The sequence below is a fragment of the Equus przewalskii genome, chromosome 13 (assembly GCF_037783145.1).
Source record: "Equus przewalskii isolate Varuska chromosome 13, EquPr2, whole genome shotgun sequence".
Classification (NCBI taxonomy): domain Eukaryota; kingdom Metazoa; phylum Chordata; class Mammalia; order Perissodactyla; family Equidae; genus Equus; species Equus przewalskii.
The window spans coordinates 35,164,258-35,177,493 of NC_091843.1; the positions used below are offsets into that span (position 1 = coordinate 35,164,258).

The following is a 13,236-nucleotide window of genomic DNA, read 5'->3' on the forward strand; positions in this document are numbered from 1 at the left end:
AGTCATAATATGAGACTTTGAGAATAAATAACTCCAAATATGTATTACAAGTATCTTCCTACAACATTTTGTAAGACTGAATATTAAAATGTTTTAATTTGGAAACTCTACAAAGAACTCTAAGCCGTTAACCACAACCTGTAAAACCTTTTAAGAAGCAAAATGTTTCTGAAGTAAACACTATAGTGCAAAGCGATCATCTCCAACAAACTAAAATGAATTTTAAGCAAAGCCGTCATTTTAAGTAAATGAATTAGTACCATAGGGAATTTACATCTACAAGGATACGATAAATACAAAGCCATCATTTAAAATAAAAAGAGAAGATGGAGGAAAATATTAAATATTTAATATTAAAGACGATGAAAAACTGCTGCGAATAAGATTTTTGAGACTCACGTTGTCTGCAGAGATGGGACCCTGAGGAATGCTAGGGCTGAAGGCCATGAGGTCCATCTTGGGCTGTCCCTCCCCAGAGCACACCTTCTGCCTTCTCTGCTGCGAGTAGGACCAGCTCCCCACCGCGCTGGAGCACACCAGCCTGGGCTTCCCCGTCCCGCACGCGCCCTCGGTGGGCGGCGCTGAGCACCGCAGCGCCGTGTACAGCAGCAGCGTGAGCACCAACAGGCTGGACACCGCGCAGATGGCGATGATCAGGTACACGTTGACATCCACCAGCGCCGTCTCCGCGCTCGCGGAGCCCACCGACGCCCGCGACGAAGCCTTTGGCGCCTGGCCACTCTCCACCAGAGACAGCAGCACGGTGGCCGTGGCCGTCAGCGCCGGCTCGCCGTGATCCTTCACCAGCACCAGCAGGCGCTGGCGCGGCGCGTCCGCCTCGTCCAGGGCGCGAGTCGTGCTGATCTCGCCCGTGTACAGCCCCACGCGGAACGGGCTGCGCCCGCCACCTGCCGCCGGCTGCAGCTCGAAAGACAGCCACGCGTTGTAGCCAGAGTCCGCGTCCACCGCGCGCACCTTCGCCACCACGTGGCCCGCGCCCACCGACCGCGACACCAGCTCGCTCACCGCGCCAGCCCCGCGGGCCGCCCCAGGCGGCAGCAGCGCGGGCGCGTTGTCGTTCTCGTCCAGCACGAACACCTGCAGCGTCACGTTGCTGCCCAGAGGCGGCACGCCCGCGTCGCGCGCGCTCACCTGGAACTGCAGCAGCTCCAGCTCCTCGTGGTCCAGCGGCTGCAGCGCGTACACCTTGCCGCTCTCCGCGTGCACCGACACGTAGCTCGACAGCGCACGCTCGCCCACGCGCCGCTCCACCAGCGAGTAGGACACCCGCGCGTTCTCCTGCGCGTCCGCGTCCCACGCAGACACCGTGAAGATGTGACAGCCGGGGGGGTTGTTCTCCTTCACGAACACCGTGTACTCGGGCTGCGGGAACGCCGGCGCGTTGTCGTTCACGTCGGCCACCTCCACGGACACCCTGGCTGTGGCCGACAGCGAAGGTGAGCCGCCATCCCGTGCTGTCACCACCAATGTATAGTTTGATTCGCTCTCGCGGTCCAGGGAGTTGTCCAACACCAGCGAATAGTAATTCTTGAAGGTGGACACCAGCTTGAAGGGGACATGAGGCGACAGGGTGCAGGTCACCTGCCCATTCACACCAGAGTCATGGTCGGACAGACTGATTAGGGCGATGACGGTGCCCAGTGGGGCGTCCTCTTGGACTGGCAGTGATAGAGAGGTTATGACCAACTCTGGGGTATTATCATTCTCATCCAGGATTTTCACTATTACTTTGCAGTGTCCAGTTAATGGGAATGAACTTTTATCTACAGCATCAATATTAATTTCATATAAATTACAGTCTTCATAATCCAGTTCTCCCTTAACTGTTATTTCCCCACTATTAGAATTGATTGTAAATTTAGATTTTACATTGTCAAGAACAAGATCACTAAAGAGATACACTATTTCCTTGTTAATGCCCTCATCTGCATCTGAGGCGTTCAGTCTAATAACTAATGTCCCATTTGGGGCATTTTCCAATAATCTAACTTTATAAATTGATTTGTCAAATTCCGGGGCATTATCATTCGCGTCCAATACATTGATCAATAGCTGAACTGTACCTGTTAGTTCAGGTTTTCCTCCATCAGTTGCAATCAGTAATAAACGGTGTTCTTGCGTTTCTTCTCTATCTACTGGTTTCTTCAAAACTAGCTCTAAAAAGTTTGTCTCTTCTTCATTTGTTTTAACATCCAAGTCAAAATATTCATTAGCATTTAACTTGTATCTCAATTCTGCGTTTGTTCCTATATCCATATCAGATGCGCCCTCTAGCGGAAACCGGGAATCCGCTATTCTTGACTCTAAAATAAATAATCTCTGCTCTTGTCGGAAGAACCTTGGCGGATTGTCATTAATGTCTTTCACCTCCACCTCCACATGGAAAATCTGCAGCGGCCGGTCCACGATCACCTCCAGGTGGATGCTGCACTCCAGGCTCCGCCCGCACAGCTCCTCGCGGTCGATCCGAGAATTCACAAACAAAATGCCATTCTGCAGATTTACCTCCAGAAGGTCCCCGCGGCCTTTGGACGCCACCCGGAACAGGCGCGGCACCAGCTCCGCCAGCTCCAGCCCCAGGTCCTGGGCGATGCGGCCCACGAAGGTGCCGTGTTTGGCCTCCTCAGGGACCGAGTAGTGGACCTGGCCGCTCCCGGCTTCCCAAGCTGTGAAGAGCAGAAGCGACAGCACCAGGCGCCGGGATTCCGGACTTCTTCTCTGGGAATATACCATCGCAAATTCGTTGCAATTTTCAAATGTCTATTGCATTACCACACAATAGCTTTTGGAAACTTAATTCCAAATTTGATGTAATTTTTCATTTGCTCATCTCAGCTTCAGCAGCACAGTAAAAATGGAGTATCCTTTTTCCTTTCTGCCTAAGGAAAATGAACTCACTGTATTCCTTTGTTGTAAAAAAAAAAAAAAAAAAAATACAAACTTGCGGTTTCCAGCGCCATCATGTGGATGAAAGGGTAAGTATTTTATTTTGTTATGCTTTATTGACCTTACATTCGTTAAATATTTCCGAAATTCACTAACATATATTCTTTATTACCCTTATCTTTAATCAAAATATATCATTAAAATTTTAATAAAATATATAAATTTTCATTAAAATATTGTGAAATCAATACTACTGAAGTCGTACTATACCACTGTTTACTAGAGTGATCTGTATTGGTCATTTTATTCAGGGAGAGGCTTTAAAAGTTTTAGTTTTTCATTTCTTTAAACTCCCTTTAAAAGTTTTAGTTTTTCATTTCTTTCCATATTTAAATATATCTTGTTAAAATTCTTGAGTTTTTCTCTATTATTTTGATGGGATGTTTGTATGCTACTTTTATGTTACTCATAAAACAAATTTATATTCCTATTTTGCAGTATTTGATATTGGCTTTTGGTTCATGTTATCTTCAAAGTAACCAAAACTATTTGAATAGCATTCTTGCCTGAGTTCCATTTTGGAAGTCTGATTTTCAAATTCCTGAAAATTCATTTCTTTAATTTCTCTCTATATCACCTATCTACTTTTAGTGTTAACTCAAAAATTGTAATGTGGACATTTACATTTTCTAGAAGCCAAAATTATAGTCACACAATTTTGGTAGGCATCTTGACACTATTTTCAAATTAGATGCATATAGATGGCATTTCTTCAGGTTGCTATTATTGATAAATCACAGTTGAAATAAATTCTGAAAGCATGTATCTTTGCTTTTATGCAGTAAATCAAAATCCTAATGTTGTCTACAGATATAGTGCTCCATAAGATGTTTGGGTTCTGGTAAAAATTAAAACATTGAAAAGAAATCACATCATTGACTAGGTGAAGTCTATGTTAATTCATCTCTTTTTAATCCTCCAGTTGATTTGCTGCATGATACCACTTGAACTTCACTTAATAAATATGACTCAAAGAAAATGTCGCCAATTTTTCCATTGGAAAAAATTTAACATTATGCTTGTGTGTACTCCCTAGAATTCCTTAAATGTTACAAAATCTTCCTTACCTGAGCATCCAGGAGATCAATAACTCTTCTACTTGACACTTTAACATGTAAGGCATAAACCCCAACAATATCTTCTTAACTTTGGTATGTCATATGTCAGACCCGAAGAATTATTTTTGTGTCAATGTATAAAACAAATGTGGAAAAGTGGTAATATAAAGAGTAGCTTGAAAAGAAGTAAGAAATTGCTAGAAAACACAAAGCCCACTGAAATTAAAGTAGTAATGTAAAGAAATAGGATTATGTTACTGGATTTGTTTCTGATACAATCTTTAACAGTATATTTATCATTCCCTTTAGTTTTTGAAAGATTCTTACTATCTCTGCTATCATGACTTTCCTCTCAGCATTCAGATCATCCAAACACTAGAGAATTTAAACATTAATCAATTTTCAAGACTACTTACCTAATAGTTACTGATAATGATAATTTTAAAGTATTATGGTAAAAAAACAAGAAAATGATAATAAATGTGTTAAAAATACCATCAGTTAATGTTGATTCACCTTCTATTAAAGAACTATGATTGATGTGAAACTACAAAACTGTACTATAAATAAATATACCTTTGAAAAAAGTAAATATTAAGTATTTAACAGCCAAACTGACAGTGGGATATTAACAATGTATGCATAGTAATTTACAGAATATTTTCAGTATATATTTAAATATTTTAAAATGTGCTCAATGGAGGAAATACTGTCAACAGTGTCACGTGCTCCTTTAAGTTTGTAATTTCTTTCATGTAAATATGTAGCCATTTCAGGAGCAAACAAGACTCTTAACATTTGGCCAGTCTTCATTCCTTTACGTTACATGGAATCTTTGAATTATCACCTGCATTTGTCTTTCAATGTTCAACTGTTTTTTGTTCCTGGAGCTTACTTTCTCAACTAGAGAGTCTCAATTATAGATTCTCTAGTCTTAATTCCATAGATGACTCTATAGGGAGAGAAAATTCTTTAAATGTTTTTCCAAACCATTTTTTCAATCAACTAATATAGATTTCTTTATTGACTGATCTTTTCACTGGCTAGTTTCTCTAGAAATTTCAGTTATATTTAAGCCCCACTGCAGAAATAAAACTCCTTCTTTGGCAATGAACTTGGGTTAAGGAAACCAGATAGTGTTTTGGGGTATCTCTGCTTAATTTTACTGGGAAGCATTCAGGAAGATACTACACTACAAAAATTTAATTTTGCGTTGGAGTCTAGATGCCCTTCATTTCCTACAAAAATCCAGAATAAAATTTTAATAATCTACATTTCTCTCCTATCTGTAGAAAATTATATAGGTCTAACACACTGCTGAGAAATAACAGGTGAAGTTGAAGCAATCTTTTAAAGATTTAGAAACAATTTATGCACCAAATTTGACCAAAAAAATTTAATTGTGTATGTAAAATAATTTATCCTATGAAAGTACATTGTGTGCATATGGTACATTACTTTTAAGATGGTCTAATTTCCCTATAAAATATTGTGCTAAAATATTTATATTGTATATCCATTCCGGAAAAAAAAATTGACAGTAATGTTAAAGTACCTATGAGAGAATAAGTAAATTAAATTAAATATAGTTTTTACTCACAATCCCATTGCCAAATGAGCTCATTTAATATTGGAAAGGGACAATGAAAGTAAATTCAAGAACTTTTGTTTCTATGCTATGTATTCACATTAATATCCACATTGCCTCAAGCAACCTATTTATGTCTCTGAGCTGCAGTTTATTTATCATTAAATTGAGAGAAATGATGATCTCTTAGGTCATGTCCAGTTTTAAAAGCCTAACTCAAGTGAGTGGAAACTTGGTGAGGTGCAAGATTCTTACAGCATTAACCAGTGTCCAGGATAAAAAAGAAGCAAACAGGGTAATTAAAGAGTAATAAACTTCAATAAGCTTAGTTCTTATGATTCACTGATGGAGAGAAAGAAAGAAGTTTTTAAAATAAAGTACAAAATCCTTATTCTACTAACTTTACTTTATGAGAGTACAAAATAGAACTAGTGAGCGAGTAGGAGAGATAAAAATAAAATTTTCAGAAGATTTGTAATGACAGATATTGTGGTAGATAAAAAAGGAAAAGAGATAAAATATTTATTTCAATTCAAGCTTTTCCATACATGCCCTAAATCCATATCTGTCAGATATTCATAAGTTCCTTATTCATCTCTGGGGGAATATAACTACATTTAGAACAAGTACAACTTCTCATGCACAATATGCAGAACTCAATACAAAACTATCAGGCTTACCAAGCAAGAAGGTCATGAAAAAATGAACAATAAAAAAAGACATGCAGATGATCCAGTTACTACACTGATCCAACAAATCACAAACAAATTGTGATTAATGCATTGAAATAAATCATGATAAAGAATTTCACCAGAAAACTGTAGTATATTTTTAAAAGTAAAATTACAATTCTAAAGCTTAAAAATGTCATAATTGAAGTTTAGGTTCAATTGATGATTTTAATAGTAGATTGAACCAAGAAGAAGAGAAAATTTCTGAGGTAGAAGGTTGGTCAGATTAAAATATCCAGCATATAATAAAGAGACCAAAAATTATTTTTTAAAAAAAACAGAGAGGGGCATAGAATATATAAGAGATATGGTGAAAAGATTTCACACACATATTGCTTGAGTTACAGAAGAGGAGAGGAGAAAAACATGAGGCAGAAGCAATATTTGAAGGCAGAATGCTGAAATGTTTCCTATACTGATGAAAGACATCAAGCCACATATTCAAGAAGCTTTAAAAGCTGTAAGCAAGATAAAATTTTAAAAAACTAAAACTGAGCATATAATAAAGCTATCGGGAAAAAAACCCATAAAAGCAGCTGGAGGAAAGGAAAAAAGTCACAGTACCTAAAGAATAAAGTTGACAGCCATCTTCTCAAAAGAAGACTATGGAAGGTCATCTTGAAACTGCTGGGAAAAAAATAACTTCCAACCCAGAATCTGATACTCAGCAAAACTATTTTTCAAAAGTGATGATGAATTAAGCTTATTTCTGGTATATAAAAAGTTAGAGAATTCTCTACTACCACTAAAAGAAATACTAAAGAATTCTTCAGAAGAAAAATCATCCCAGAAAGAAACAAAAACAAAAGTAATGTACAAAACAATGATAATAATGTATTCTGTACCTACAATATATGTATAACTGAAAGGCATAACACTAAAAAAAAGTGGGACCAGGTAAATGGATTTATTATTCAAGGTTCTAGCATTGTCTGGAAGTGGTAAAAGTATTAATTTAATTTATAGTTTAACAAGTAAATGATACCTGTTATAAAATCCCAGAAATCAATAAGAAATTAGTAAAAATTTACAACTAAAAGATAATAGAAAAATAAGATGAAATAATTAAAATATACTAATCCAGATGAAGACAAAAAAGAAGGAGGAATAGAAGGGAATTTTTAAGCTTCGAAAAAAACTAAAGCAAACATAATTAAGAATAAATTATTTAAAACTTTACTTTTGACTTTATAAATGAGACAAGGATGCCGACTATTGCCATATCTACTTAACATAGTACTAAAGGTCCTACTCAATGCCATAAGACACACAAAAGATATAAAAGGTATAAGAACTGGAAAGGAAAAAATACAGCTGTCATTGTTTGATGACAGCCTGATTGTCTATATCAAAAACTACAAAGCACCTGTAGATAAATTATTAGAGCAAGTGATTTTAGCAAGTTAGCTGGATAACACGTCAATACAAAAATACAGCATATATTCATATGTACCATTATTAAACAGAAATTTTTTCAAATTAAAACCAATCTACACAATGACCACAAATGGCAAATACCTAAGAATAAATCTAATGAAATATGTATAGGATGTCTATACAGAAAATTATAAAATATTAAGAAACATTACAGATTATTTAGAAATAGACCATGCTCATGAATTGAATGACTCGTTATTGTAAAGATGTCAACTTGCTTTATGTTTCTCAATAGTCTCAGTGCAATCCAAATCAAAACCTTACCAAGTTGTTTTTATGGAATTTATATACATAAGGTGGAAATGAAAAAGGAAAAATGGCATTGATGCAAAAATAAAAAAACAAGTCAAATAGATTAGAACAACAAAAAAAGGCCACACCTATATAATGGATAGTTGTTTTGTGAAAATATGTGGAACCCATTTTTAAGAAATGGTCTTGGTTCAGTTGACTGTCTTTGGGGAAAATTTAATCTTGATTCCTGTCACAACAAAGACAAAAAAATTCCAAATGGATTGTATATCTAATGTGAACAATAAAATGAAAGGTACCACAAGAAATTATCTTCATGACGTAGAATCAAAAGGAAAAGATTGATAAATTGAAGTTAACTAAAATTAAAAATTTCTATTCACCAAAAGAAAAAAGAATGAAAAGACAAGCCCAGAGTAGAAGAGTGCAAAATCAAGAAAGAGGTTATGTCCAGAATATAAGAAATTTTCAAAAAGCAATAGAAAAATAGGCAGAAAACTTGAATAGCTATTGCACAAAATAGTACGTAAAAATGGCCAATAATAATACAGAAAGATGCTCGATCTCATTTATAAATTAGGCAACATAAAATGGGAATACTAAACACACCCAACAAAATGGCAACTAAATAAATAACCGGACAATGTCAAGCTTTGGAGATGATGTAGAGCAATAGGAACTCTCATATGCTGCTATCATGAGTGTAAACAAGTAGAAGCACTTGGAGAAATTGTTTGGCATTATCTATTAAAGATGAAGATATGTGCATGTTCTATGTTCAACTAATCTCGATCCCAGTTAAATAAAAGAAAAAAGCGTGTACATGGTCACTGAAAAATTTACAAATATATTTATAGCAGCATTATTTGAAACAGACATAAAGAGAAGCAATGCAAATCCACAACAGTGGAATGAATAACTCATGTTATATTCAGAAAGTAAACTACCGGAGAAAAAAATAAATGAACTCCAACAACATATGGCAATATGGATGATTCCATAGAATGATGAATGATAATTATGAGGAACACACAAATACATGCACACACATAACACACTTTGTGTAATTCCATTTAGAAAAAGTTCAGGGAACAGGTCAAAATTAACCACAGTTATAAAGTTAAAACTGTGGTTACATTTGGGGGAGAAAAAAGGGAAAGTGATTTCGGAGGTGCATTTGAGTGGCTTCTGGAATGGAGGTAACGGAAGTTTTCACTTTCAAATGATTGATTGACCTATGTTATTCCATCTGTGTGCTTTTCCATGTATTAAGGGAGAATAACACGCAAATTCTCTCTAAAAAGTTGATTACAACTGAAATAAATAGGTGGAGATAGAAAGCACAAAATTTATAATAGTCATAAAAATAGGCATTGACAATGAAGATTAAAAACAAAACAATATACATTGCTTTGGTGACCTATAAATTCCAAACTATTCTAATTAAAATGGGTATGTAAGAAGTAAAGAAATTTGGTCAAAAAGTTAATTCTGAGAGGTTTTTTAAAAGTTAAGAACAAATTGATAGAAGAAAATGAAACTCCAGATTACTAGTTCAGATTAAATAAAGGATATTTATAAACTAACCTTTGTAAGAGAATCCCCAGTTGCTGGGTGCTGATCCTCTCTGTCTCTGGGGTCAGGTATACTGGGACTGAAGGCCATGAGGTCCGTCTTGGGTGGCCCCTCTCCAGAACACACCTTCTGCCGCCTTTGCTGCGAATACGACCAGCTCCCCACCGCGCTGGAGCACACCAGCCTGGGCTTCCCCGTCGCACACACGCTCTCTGTGGGCGGTGCCGAGCACCGCAGCGCCATGTACAGCAGCAGCGTGAGCACCAACAGGCTGGACACCGCGCAAATGGCGATGATCAGGTACACGTTGACATCAACCAGCGCTGTCTCTGCGCTCGAGGCTCCTGCCAAAGCCCGCAACGAGGCCTTTGGCGCCTGGCCGCTCTCCACTAGAGACAGCAGCACGGTGGCCGTGGCCGTCAGCGCCGGCTCGCCGTGATCCTTCACCAGCACCAGCAGACGTTGACGCGGCGCGTCCGCCTCGTCCAGGGCGCGAGTCGCGCTGATCTCGCCCGTGTACAGCCCCACGCGGAACGGGCTGCGCCCGCCACCCGCCGCCGGCTGCAGCTCGAAAGACAGCCACGCGTTGTAGCCAGAGTCCGCGTCCACCGCGCGCACCTTCGCCACCACGTGGCCCGCGCCCACCGACCGCGACACCAGCTCGCTCACCGCGCCGGCCCCGCCGCCCGCCCCAGGCGGCAGCAGCGCGGGCGCGTTGTCGTTCTCGTCCAGCACGAACACCTGCAGCGTCACGTTGCTGCCCAGAGGCGGCACGCCCGCGTCGCGCGCGCTCACCTGGAACTGCAGCAGCTCCAGCTCCTCGTGGTCCAGCGGCTGCAGCGCGTACACCTTGCCGCTCTCCGCGTGCACCGACACGTAGCTCGACAGCGCACGCTCGCCCACGCGCCGCTCCACCAGCGAGTAGGACACCCGCGCGTTCTCCTGCGTGTCCGAGTCCCGCGCAGTCACGGTGAAGATGTGGCTGCCCGGCGGGTTATTCTCCTTCACGAACACCGTGTACTCGGGCTGCGCGAACGAAGGCGCGTTGTCGTTCACATCGGCCACCTCCACGGACACGCTGGCCGTGGCCGACAGTGAAGGCGAGCCCCCGTCCCACGCTGTCACCACTACCTCATAGTTCGCCACGCACTCGCGGTCCAGAGCACTGTCCAGCACCAGCGAATAGTAATTTTTGAAAGTGGACACCAGCTTGAAGGGGACCTGAGGGGTGAGGGTGCAGGTCACCTGCCCGTTGGCACCGGAGTCACGGTCGGACACGCTTATCAGGGCGATGACAGTGCCCAGTGGAGCGTCTTCTCTGATTGGGAGTGACAGGGACTTGAATTCCATTGCTGGGACATTATCGTTGGTGTCTTCAACTTCCACCATAACTGTACAATGGCCAGAAAGTGGGGGCTGTCCCTTATCAATGCCCTCTACAAGAATTTCATAGGATTTGCTTTCTTCAAAATCGATATATCCCTTTACCATAATTTCTCCAGTAACTGGATCTATGTGGAACTTCGATTTTACATTAGGTAAAATATCAGCTGAGAATGAATAAATAATGTCCCCATTTGAGCCTTGATCTAAGTCTGAGGCGTTAAGTTTAATTACCAACATTCCATTAGGAACATTTTCTGGTAATTTCACCGCATAGAGTGTTCTGTCGAAAGATGGAGCGTTGTCATTGGCGTCCAGCACTTTGACGAGTAACTGAACGGTGCCAGTCAGCTCAGGTTTGCCGCCATCAGTGGCCGTGAGCACTAAAAATATCTCCGGAGCTTCTTCCCTGTCTAAAGGTTTCTTTAATACTAGCCCAAGACGTTTTACCTGCTCGTGATCAGATGTTTTTTCCAGCGAGAAATACTCATTGGGGCTCAGTCTGTAAGTCAGCAGAGCATTCTCCCCAGTATCTGCATCGGAGGCGCCCTCTAGTGGAAACCGAGAGTCAAGCGGCCTGGATTCCGCCATAAACAGATTCTTTTGTGTTCCAGGGAAAACAGGCGGGTTGTCGTTAATGTCCTTCACTTCCACCTCCACATGGAAAACCTGCAGCGGCCGGTCCACGATCACCTCCAGGTGGATGCTGCACTCCAAGCTCCGCCCGCACAGCTCCTCGCGGTCGATCCGAGAATTCACAAACAAAATGCCATTCTGCAGATTTACCTCCAGAAGGTCCCCGCGGCCTTTGGACGCCACCCGGAACAGGCGCGGCACCAGCTCCGCCAGCTCCAGCCCCAGGTCCTGGGCGATGCGGCCCACGAAGGTGCCGTGTTTGGCCTCCTCCGCGACCGAGTAACGGACCTGCGCGTTCCCAGCCTCCCAGGCTGCGAGGAACAGAAGTGAGAGCAGCAGGCGCCGGGATTCCTGCCCACTTCGCCAGGAAAACTCCATCTCAAGCCTGCAGTGCTTTGTTCTCATTAAGGGATCTTCTTCCAAAATCAAGCGATATCTTCTGATCGTTCAATCCAGGGCCTCTGCATCCTCCATTTTTCTGCATCTGGATGGTGGATGCTGCTTCTTTACAAAAGAACTAGAAGGGAGTTAGTTTTTCTCTCCTTCTCTACCAGATCAGTTTTATGGTAGAGAGCGACATCATGTGGTTCCACAACGTAAGTATCGATTCTGGAAATCCATTAAACTGCTGCGTCTTATTTATTCTTTCAGCCATTCTGCAAACTTGTACCACCGTTGGGGAATAGAACCACATTTTGTACCACTGATTGACTGAGTACGATCCTTAGTTCCACTACAGGGGCAGCTTTTACTTCAGTGGAAATCCTTTTTATATACAGGTGTTAAGTATTTACAGAGACCCAACTGTAGTTAACACACACTTTGTAAATATACAGTTGTAAAGTGTTGGTTAGGAAAATTCATGACAGATTTTTTGTGTGTTCCCAAGAATGTGGGAAGGTTGTTATCAATGATAACACACTCTTCATCTTTGGATTACATATTCCTGCTGTTGAAGACCTCAGAGAACCTATCCCTAGAGAACCTCTGATTCCAAGAACAAGCCATTGAAAGGGCATTTTGCAAATGTTCAAAAAAGGAAGCAAAGACCATCAGCATTTAATTGAAAGTCTTCCTTGAATCATCTAAGGGCTGAAGGTTCGAGGAAGATTTAACAAGGAAGTAGGATGTTACAGGATACTATTTATTCCATTAGTATAATACAGCATAGTGTTCCACTTGTGTGGAAAAGCATTTCAAATAATTTTATTCACTGGAACCCATTCACCTTCCACGAGCAAGATTAGTATTCTCATTTTGTCTCTTCTGGTTTAGAAATACTTGCCTGTTTTCCAGTCCCTAAAATGTCTCAGCTTTGGTTTCCAGTGGCAAGGAAACTTGAATGGGAGTCCAACTATTTGTTAGAGGAAATGATCAAATACCAAATAGAGGAATGACTGAAAAATAATCTCACTTCAATTTTATTTGGCACCAGGATTTTGAGGTTTGTACTTACAACATGACACACATTTATACATAGGTTGGTATGTAGAGGAAGGTCACCAGTAATGACAGTAACTCACTGAGGTTTTTGGACATTAACATCCTTAACACTTTATGTTAAAGAGTTTAATGATTAATAAGTTCTGCTAGTAGAATATTTTTTAAT

General features: G+C 40.7%; 2 protein-coding genes across 2 annotated transcripts; both read right to left on the reverse strand.

The window, feature by feature from the left end:
* Positions 1 to 339: 339 nt before the first annotated feature.
* On the reverse strand, positions 340 to 2,754 carry LOC103563336 (protocadherin alpha-5-like). Its single transcript, XM_008538667.2, has one exon. It carries the CDS (start codon positions 2,752 to 2,754, stop codon positions 340 to 342), a length of 2,415 nt encoding a protein of 804 aa, XP_008536889.2.
* Positions 2,755 to 9,608: 6,854 nt separating this feature from the next.
* Positions 9,609 to 12,032, reverse strand: LOC103563337 (protocadherin alpha-4-like). The gene has a single exon (XM_070571747.1). The coding sequence runs from the start codon at positions 12,030 to 12,032 to the stop codon at positions 9,609 to 9,611; it is 2,424 nt and encodes an 807-aa protein (XP_070427848.1).
* Positions 12,033 to 13,236: the final 1,204 nt, after the last annotated feature.